The 10,223-nt window shown below is 38.2% G+C and overlaps 1 protein-coding gene across 1 annotated transcript in view; it reads right to left on the bottom strand.

The window, feature by feature from the left end:
- The window catches only part of fstl5 (follistatin-like 5), a gene marked incomplete at its 5' end in the record, with an annotated part of 146,138 nt that overhangs the window by 4,457 nt on the left and 131,458 nt on the right, over positions 1–10,223 (bottom strand). The window contains 2 exons of the mRNA XM_035669364.1: positions 3,364–3,488; positions 6,103–6,210. Coding sequence (XP_035525257.1) covers positions 3,364–3,488; positions 6,103–6,210 — 233 coding nt within the window. The remainder of the gene's footprint in view (positions 1–3,363; positions 3,489–6,102; positions 6,211–10,223) is intronic.

Raw genomic sequence — 10,223 nt, 5'->3', positions numbered from 1 at the left:
TACAGTATGTGTTTATTAATGTATTTGTCCCCAACTCCTTCTGGCACCTATAAGTGGAGGTAGGCCTGCACGATTCGGGGAAAAATATGAATCACGATTTTTTAGCTTAGAATTTATATCACGATTCTCTGCCACGATTTTTTTTTCTCACGAAGTGTAAAGTTTATTGCATACATGAACCATGACAAAACAAAACAAATTGACAGTACCAAACATGGATATTATTGGCACCTATAGCACATTGCACATCGCCACAGCCTGTAAACACAGGCTTCAATGAATACAAGAAAATAAAGTGCGCATACTGGCCATTTAGATCAATTCAACATTCAATGCTATTCAGTATGTTACCAAAATAGTGAACTGTTTAATGCACTGCGCTGAGATATGGCTGAACATGGCATTAAAATAGGCTAAGCTGAAACATCTTCAAACATTCCTGAGACTTCAGTGGTCTAAATAAAAGGGACCATCAATTTGACAATTGAAGAGCAGTATCAAAAATGAATGATTTATTTATGGTACATATAGGGCAGACAACACTTGTCTTTAATTGCTGCTTTTATAACTAGTTTAAATGGTTTCTTGACTTCCACATCACTGTAAATGCAAGGCTGTCAATGAAAAAGAAAACAAAATTCAATTGGCCATGTCAATTAGGCTCTAAAAATTGTAACATAAACTAGAGCATAAATAAACCCCAAATCTACAAAATAGAAAAGAGAATGAATCAACACATCTACAACTAACAGGAAATAAAAAACGGTACTTAAAAAAATTCTGTGAAATAGAATGTCTGATTGGGTTTGACAATTTTCTCATTATTTTCACATAGATATTTACAAACAGCTTGTTGATATGAATATAAATAATGTCTTATAATTTATTATATATGACAACGTTCGGGCTTCATAATGAACTATGAACTAGCTAGTTTCCCGCCTCCTCAGCACGGCTGAAGATAAATTATACACCAAGAGAGGTCGGGACTTGAGGCAGAACAGCAATCATCAGCCGGTCACCACTCAAAGCCGGTTCATGTTTTGAGGCAACAACAGGAGAGGGAGGGGGAGAGGAGGCCTAAACACGTGACTGCAATATATTGGAGCGCGCCTAACTAATGGTGATCCTGTGAGGGATTGAGTTTCACCTACAGCTCTCAGAGAGGAACTGCATCTAAAAAATGCCAGGAGGAAACAAAAGTACCACATTTTGTAGCAGTACTAGTTCACTATTTTCTGACATTTTCTACACGAAACAAATTGTCAGACTAATTGATAAGGAAAATAAGGGTATTAGGGTTTTGAGAAATTGTGGTGCAGTTTTCTGACTTAATGATTAATCAAGCAACTAATCAGCAGATTAATCAGTTAAGAAAATAATTATTAGTTTCAGCCCAATCAATTACAAAAAGTACCGGATTCTATGCAAATTGTTCTGAACTAATATCAGTTCTACTTAGCAGCCTGCCCACAGAAGTTAAGCAATACAGTGAGAAAGAACTTTGTGTAAACAGTGATCTGCACAGCATGTATACTGTGTGGAGGTTAATTGTTGAGGTATTGTTTCACACTTTTAGCCACATAAACAACATTCATAATGAAGAGGACCTGCAGTAACCTTTAGTAAGCTTATTTTTAAGAGCATCAAAATGGTTTAGCAACTAGTTGGTAAAGATGGCAATTTTCAAACACAACATTGCAAAAAAGGTGGCCACACTTCCCTGCAATCTTCCCTGCAGGTCTCAGAGGATCTAATTACAGCTGTGCCAGCAACCCCCACACGCAACACACACACACACAGGACTGCTTACTCCTCTCCAGGAGACCGTTAACATCCTGAAATCCTTCAGACCTCCTGCTTGTTTCTGGCCTCTCCGTGACATCAGTCAAGCGTTTGGGACCGGCTTTTCTGTGTCCATGTTAAGCTAGAATGTGACAACTGCTCATGACTTATAAAAACCACATAAGTGTTTCGATACACTGTGCATTCAGCACGTCTAAGCTCTGTTGATTAATTGAAGTGTTTCCCTCTGGCTACTGTCTTTGTAGCTTTATGCAGATTTTTAAAACACATAAATAATAACAATACGTAAATCTAGTCAAGGTGTGCTAATGACTTTAGCATCAGTACTGAGGAAGCAGGTGCTGTGATTGAATTGCTTTCTTTCTGATTCGTCTGTGATATTGTCAAAGATAAAATGTCAGCAGCATTATAGCTGACTCAGTTTTTTAAAGTTCATGTGGACACTGTCTGACTGTGTATAGATTTAAAGAATCTTTTTCCGAACACACACAACCTGCGTGGCATTTAAAACAAGGCCGATCTGAGTTAAGGCTGCATCGACTGCTCCAAATGATGGTCATCAGCATTTACTTACCATGCTGGATGCCTAGCAACATAATTACACTGCCAACCCTTGTTTTAGTGACATAGCTGGTAAAAGCAATGTGCTCAAACACTGAGCTTAACAGCACCTCAGGTCTCTCACCAGTTACAGATGGACTGATGTCCTGCCTGTTAGGTAGGGCAGGACGATATAGTTCATAATAAAAATTAAATCACTATTTCTGCTGAGATTCCCTAAAGCATACATTCCCTCGTAATGGGTCCATGAAACACAGAAACACGCACAAACAGATTATTTGCTTTCACTCAGATTACTGGAGGATGTTACTTCATGTGGTATTAACCGTCTTTGTTGGCACAGGGTTTGAGGTTGTTGTGACTGCTTAACTGTTGCTCTCTGTGTTGACATGATGTAACTTCCTCAGAGAAAGCATTCGTCTCTCCAATCTAAATGCAGTGCATTTAGCGGACTCTGCTACTCTGCTGTGTCTATTTGGGGAAATCATCAAGTCATTCATAAAAGCCTGCTATGTGATTGGTTAATAAAGGCTTTGTTTCTGTGATGTGTTTTTATTCTGAATCAGCTTGAATTTTTTATTTGTATTGAGGAAATGTTTGCATTGCATTTGTATTTATCTCCCATCCCTAATGGCTTTTAGTAATTACAAATATTCCAGTGGTTGTTAATTTGCTTTTGGATTTATACATTTGGATTTATAAATTCAGATCCAAAAAGTTAATTCCACAGCTGATGCAACAAGGATTTATTTTTAGAACTATTTCAGGTGATCTGCCAGGTTTCATGCAGCACAAATGACACCTGGGCCTTTCTCCAAAGACCTCCATTATCACATTAACAGATGAGCACACACTCACTCTCTCACAAAATGCCCATCCAAATCATTATTGTAGTATTGAGTCTAGGAGAAAAAAAGTGAATAAAAAGCCACTGGGGTGAATTTAATTTGCAAATCAATTTGCATTAGGAGTGTTCTTGGACCATACTGGACATACCTGATGTGGTTAATGATGAGGCTGGAGGCGGGAATGAAGAAGTCGTCCACCCTGTCGAAGCGTCTGCCGACTGGCTGTGTGTGAACGGTGTGATGTGAGACTCTTCCACTGGCTTGACTGATCACCTGGTGATGGAGAAGGAGGTGGGTGTTAAACATGACCTTGATGAATACACTCAGTGCTGCTGGTTTACTACTTATTTTAATCTGCAACTCTTACCTATTTGTAGCTTAGAACCAAAATACTTGTAATTTACATTTTTTTTTTTTTTTTTTAGTATCATTTAATAAATCACTTAATATGTTGCTATCATTTTAATCATTTGTGGGTGCACTGATTTGAGATACAGCCTCTCCCCTTATTGCTGAGACTTTGGAGCTTCACAGTGCAAGGTGAAGTGTGCTGTTGTCACTGGTGTCTAAATAACACTGGTGCATGTGTGGAAGCGTGCAGACTTGTGCTTGTGTGTAGGCAGGGTTTTCTTTGATTGTGCCACAATGCACAAAGCAAATTGCCACGGACCAAACTCTGCTTCATGAATTTCTGTGCAGGCGATGATGAGCAAGAATTTCAAGTAAGTAATAAAAAAAAAAAGAAAAAAACACCCTCAGACTGAATCAAAGCAACTCTCAGAGGAAAATATACTTTTAAAAAAGACCATTTTATTACATATTTGTTGATTCTATTTGTAGCATGCTCATCAACTCTGTGTGACGGTGACATTCAGTGTAATCAATAAGTATTTGGATGGCGACACATTGTTGCTGTGTTGGTTCTGTACTTTTGTACTAATTTTAAAAGGTTTACATCCTTAACTAGGTGAACAGTAGGGATTCTAACCCTTTTATTGTCCTGCTACAATGCCTTCACTGGTACTCTAATATTAATGTGGCTAGACCTGGACCAAAAAATTTTAAATACTGACATTAGCTATTGCAGACACCATAAATTGTCCTTTATTTACCTCAGTGCCAGAGAAGCTTTTATTTCTCCCTACCTCTGATTCCTCAGACAATGCAAACTGAAAACGTTGTCTATGTTTACCTATTGTCTTGTTAAATGCAGTATAATGTCAATATCAGGTCATGTCAGGTGTTACACTTGATGTTAATGTTTACCAATGAAATTTCTGTCACAAATTTCCCTTTAAATGTTGTGCACCCTTCCCTTTTCAGGTAGTCGTTTAATGTTAAAAAACATCAGGAAGTATTGAGTTTTGTTGATGGTAGTATACAGTAATATCAAACAGGAGTATACAAAGACGAGAAGTCTGGAATTAAAGCTATAATATGTAAAATTTTGGCATTAAAATGTCTACAAACACTAGACCTATGTTATATATTTTATTGAGTTATGTACTATCATTATCTCAGATGTTTCCAACAATGTTCAAACTTAGAGAAATCTGTAATTTTATTCAGGTAATGGTGCGTTTCATTGGTCACCTGTAACTGGCATCGTATCCCCTTTCTGCATGCGTCAACATTGTGGCCTTTTTAGATCTTGGGTGTTTTTACCTCTATATTTTAACCGGATGATGGAATTTAGTCATCAGACGTCTGGATCTTAAGTTATCAGAGAAATAAGCTGAGCTAACGTTAGCAGCAGCTCCGCTGACGACCCCTCCGGGAAATCCTTTGTCTGGCAAACAGCATCGGAGAAACAGAAAGATTTTCCAGGTAAAACTGCTTTATTCAGTGTTTTTAGCAGTTTAATTGTTGTCTGTTTGGAGTCTCTGTGGGTAGTTTGGCTGCCAGTAGCTCTTCAACGATGAACACTGTACTGGAATGGCAGTGTTGTACTGATGTAAATGTACATTGTACTACATTGACCATGTGAGCTGTTGTAGAAGGCTACAGGTAATTCCTCTGCACTCAGTGTTTGTTCCTGCTGGCCACGCCCCCGGTTATTATTGGACTTTACCCTCATAGTCAGTTTTTTATTTCAAATTTAGTGCATTGGAGTTCTGAGCTAAACATTTTTTAAAATGGGTGACTTTCCAAATACTTACACACTGCACTGTAAGTGACTATTAATTGCCCCTCATCAGGCAAGACAAACAAATCAACAGCTGAAAACCCCAGAGAGGCTGCAGAGATTAATGCCATGTTCATGTCATATTGGAAAATGGGGAAGCGCAGGACAAGTTGGAGGAATTCAAATTTAATTCATTGTAATGCCATGCCAAGATGGTTATTATAGGCTTATTTACAATGTACTGTACGTGTGTTGCTGTAAAAAAAAGTTTTTACAACATGACAAAGAAGTTGCTCCATTTTATATAGGTAGAGTAAAGTCGATCAGTGTGAATATAATTGATCATTGTGTTTTTTATGATATTGCTCTTTGTGGATTGTCTTTTGTGGATTAGAGCCTTTACTAATGGTATTTACTGGAGACAGATGTGAACTTTTTCACATTCATTGCTTTATATTTAGGGCAATCTTATCTATAGCTAAAGCAATTTATCAATTATTGTCTCACTATTTTGATAATAAACTGTTTGAGTCACTTTTCATTTGACGAGCAATTTAAAGACATATGGACAATATGGAAAATGTGATAATTCTCGAGTACAGTGTTCACTGGCCATTTGCTAACCTTGGATCAAATCCTAACAATGCTTAATGTTTGCTTCTCCGTGCTTGTATCTTTCCTTCTTTGCTCTTCTACCGCTCACAAGGATAAACCTCTACAGAGGAATGAATAACATCGGAGTGTAATAAACAGGGAACTTGCCTGGAGAGTAGGGAAATTCTTCTCCATGTCTCCCCAGCTGAGCAGCCACACCTGGTCGTGAGATTTGTCATAGTGAAGCTTCACAGGATATGGGTCGGTGCTGACGGTCTGGAAGGAAAACGCACACAACCAAACCAAACTGAGCATTTAAAGACAGCAGGGCCACAGAATAACAATTCAAGGTAATCAACTTTGCTTTTGAAGAGATCCTTCTTTGATGTGCAGTGCTAATGCTTTTGAAAAGTTTTCCTGCAGACTAATGCATCGGCAGTTGACAGGAGCAAGTCTTCTTTTTACAAGGCAGACCGGAGGTGTGCTTTTTATGTATAAGGTGTTTTTGGTGTTGAGCTGCATTTCAAATCAAGTGGTGACAGACACAATTGCTTTACCACACTGAAGTAATTGCTTTCAGTCTTTATCCGTTCCTTGACACACAGCGGCAATATTCCAAGTCAGAACAATAGATGAGTTGTATGTGACAGAAAAGCGCTCCTCATGCATTATGTCCACGTGAGTGCAGATAGACAGCCAGCTCAAAGGGAATAAAGAAAGCACAGGGGAGAAGAATGCACGCAGTAGCTACACCCTCAGCAGCAGCAAGAAAAAGCAATCATCTTTTTTTTAAAGAAAATGATTGTAACCTTGTATTCCCACAATCCCCTTTGACTGCAACTTACTTTCTATACTATTTTGTTTTGCCATGGAGCTCTAATAGTATTGTTTACCTAGGCAAAATATATATTGTTTCTCTGAGAGAGCAAAGCGCTCCTGAGAGGGTTATTGCAAATAAGATGAGAATATCTGTTGAATCCTAACTAATCTCTGAGCATGTAGTCATCGGAGAAAACAGGTGTTCATGTTGTTCTTTCTCTCTTGACTAACAACTTCTTTCTGGCTGAGGAAAGATTACCAAGATCCTCAGCCAATATGCTCACGTAACTCTAGCGCTGACTGCGGATCTGTCAGAGATGAAGCACAAAGAAACATTACAGAGCATTTATCCGTGTGCACTCTGCAATTTATTGGCTATAACACGCAAAATATAATGTGCTCATTAAAAAGTCTTCACTGGGTATTTAATTGGTAACAAATTTCAAAACTCAATTTGCTCATTATTATTACTTTACACACGTCAATCATATTAATGATTCAATGAGAAAATAGAGAGCAGGGAAACCAAAACCAGAACTCGTGTCTCTTACTATTTCAGGCGGAATCAGGTGGTTAATTAACAACTGCTAATATAATGCAATGAAGCTTAACCTCCAGGCGACTGAATAATGAGCTTGTGACAGTCTCTGGGACGCCAACCTGCTTACTGGCAGGTCCCTGAGAGGCCTGCGAGCTGTAAACAGCCATCATGGTGTCAAAAACATCTGCAGGGATCTAAGCAACCCTGGGTTACCCTGACACACCCAAAAACCCACTGACACCGATGATTTAACTCAACGCTCCTCACTAGAAATGTGCTGAATACTTCCTGAGCCTTTTTTGCAAAAATAAAATTCCCTCAGGAAAATAAATGGTGCTGCAAAGTGGCAGAGCATTTGAAGGATTGCCGCTTGTACCGTCTGTAAGAAAAACTGCCGGGTTGCCATGTTACAATAGCTATGAAGGGTTGCCAGGTTACAGTATCCATGAAGAGGTGGGTCTCGGGGTCACTTGGACACCGCATCAATGTAGTGGTTAAGTGTAGGTCTCGGCTGTTGCAGAATGTATGAAGCGGGTGCGGTCAGGGGTTAGCAGTTGAACCAAAGGTGAGAAAACAGATCTTAAAGCTGAAAAAGGAACTCTTCAGACAAGAGCAGGGGTGATGCACTGACAAACAAGCCTCTAGACAGGAGAGAAACCTAAAAGATATTGTCACGTAGGAAAATACAAAACCTTTTTTTAAACTAGGCCTGGGTTTGTTGAGTCCTTTGATCAAATCCAGTAAGGTTTAGTAATATTTGAAATTAACTTAAATTATACCTAATTATATATTAAACACTGTATTATACATTGAAATGTGTAATTAGCTTATGTTGGCTGAGAAGTCACTAAACGGATCTGAGTGGCAGCCTGACTAATTTTTTACAACCTACAGCTACGACCTGAAATTGAGATGAGCAGCAAAATATATGAAATGTGGACTAAATATATCTGACACAGCTGTAGACTGCTTGCTTTGACACCTTATGTTTTTCAAGCTACCTGATCTAAATAATGGGGACACTGATTCAGAACTAGTAGGAGTTGATCAACTTAAAAAAATGACATAATATTCATAAAACTTTCACTGGGATGTTTTCCTCAAATTGTCACCCAATCAGTATTTTTTTATTTGAGTGGTGTCAACACTGTGTTGGTCCTGTTTCCTAAAACACACAGTCCACTCACGGTCAAAGAGAGGTATTCTTCCTTACTAACAATCCTTGTAGTGTACAGGCTTGCAGACAGGCAGCAGCTAGAAAGCACCTTAGGAAGTTTTATTTTAGCCTTTACAGAATTTAATTAGTTACTGATTTAATCTACAGCCTGATTGTCATTTGTCAGGGTAAAAATTACAATCCTGCTGAATCTCTTCTACATTGCTATTTGCAAGAAAAAAAAAAATTAGACCTGTTTTTGCTCTTGATATTTCTCTTTGTACATAAAACTACACATACTGGCTTTAAATCAGACCTTGATTGGCTGTCAGACATGCTATGGAATGCCAGTATGTCCTTATTACTTAGTCATATTGTACACCAGTTACCAAGCAACTAAGTGACTCATTCTAAGCCCCTAACCCCCCTTAGTTACTGTTGCTATATCACATTCAACAATGTACCAAGTCTTTACTATTTAGTCAATTGCTGCACATTACATTTACTAACTAACTGCAGGAAAGTCATTAACTTTAGTAAATGTTAGCTAATGCTAGTTGCTTAAACAGAAATGTGACTTTTGATGTTAACTTTGAACAGATGTAGGTCCTTAGTGGTTTGGAGCTGATTGAGGTCTTCCTCGCAGCTTAGTACACTCTTGACATTTAACTGGATTTGATTTAAGCTGCAATAAAAGCAACAGTCCACACAATCTGACCCTGTCTCCTTCGAAATTACTTTCATATACAACTAATTTGCAACAAAAATAAGTTTTGATGGAAACGTAATGCTGACCGAATTATGTTTTCTATTAACATAATAATGGAATTTTATGAATTCACATATCTGGCAAGTTTAAAAGTATTTAATACTGAAAGTATTTCATTTATTTTATGGGAAAATCCCCCCATCTTGCATAACTATCCACTCGTAGTGACTACAGTGTTGTTCAGAAGTCAGCAGACATAAGATTAACATTGGAACAACATCATAATCTTTGCATAACTTTCACCAAAGTGCTTTTGTTGCAGGAGTCTGGATGCGAACCCTGGATTTTGGTTTGACAGTCCTGCACTTTGTACGCTCTCCATCCACACCAAAATACTCCTTGTGACAGCACCATGTTACATATTTCAAAATGCATTGTATTATAATCCAGGCAGGTATTACATTCTCACCACAACGCAATTCGGAAAATAATTTTGTAATATAAAAACAGGATACTGAATGTCGCTGTTGCATATGTGCGAGGCACTGATCGCTGTCAAAGTGTCCGTGTTATTTGTGGCATATACTGTAGAGCAAATGTAAGCACTAGGCAGGCAAAGTATTAGAGCAGAAAGATGACCAGGAAGTTAGTTTAGGGTTGCTAAAACTGGTGCGTTAAGGAAAAGATGTGGTGCTTAGGACAGTTATTCAGTAGATTCAGTAGATGTTACAACATTATAATATCTACTGAATAAATATCATTTTACATCGTCAACCCGCAGTCAAACATGTCTTGCATGAGGTCTCCTGCCTATGTCTGAACCACACCACAGCACTCATTTTTGTGTATGAGTATCCTATTCAATTATTACTCAAGTTAGAATAGTAACAGTAGTAGTAGAATATAATAAGTCCAGGCATATCTACTGCACAAGCTGTTTCCAAAAAGTCTTGATAAAGTTTACATGCAGTTAAGGTAAAAGTTGGAGCATGTAGTCCAATGCTCCCACGTAATTGAGTTTCTGCATGAAGGACAATGTATTGTATCAAACTGAATCGAAAAAG

Source organism: Morone saxatilis, unplaced genomic scaffold, assembly GCF_004916995.1.
Source record: "Morone saxatilis isolate NCDOM2014 unplaced genomic scaffold, NCSU_SB_2.0 Contig22, whole genome shotgun sequence".
Lineage (NCBI taxonomy): Eukaryota > Metazoa > Chordata > Actinopteri > Moronidae > Morone > Morone saxatilis.
The sequence above is the reverse complement of the archived record's forward strand: the minus strand, read 5'-3'. Positions and strand labels throughout refer to the sequence as shown.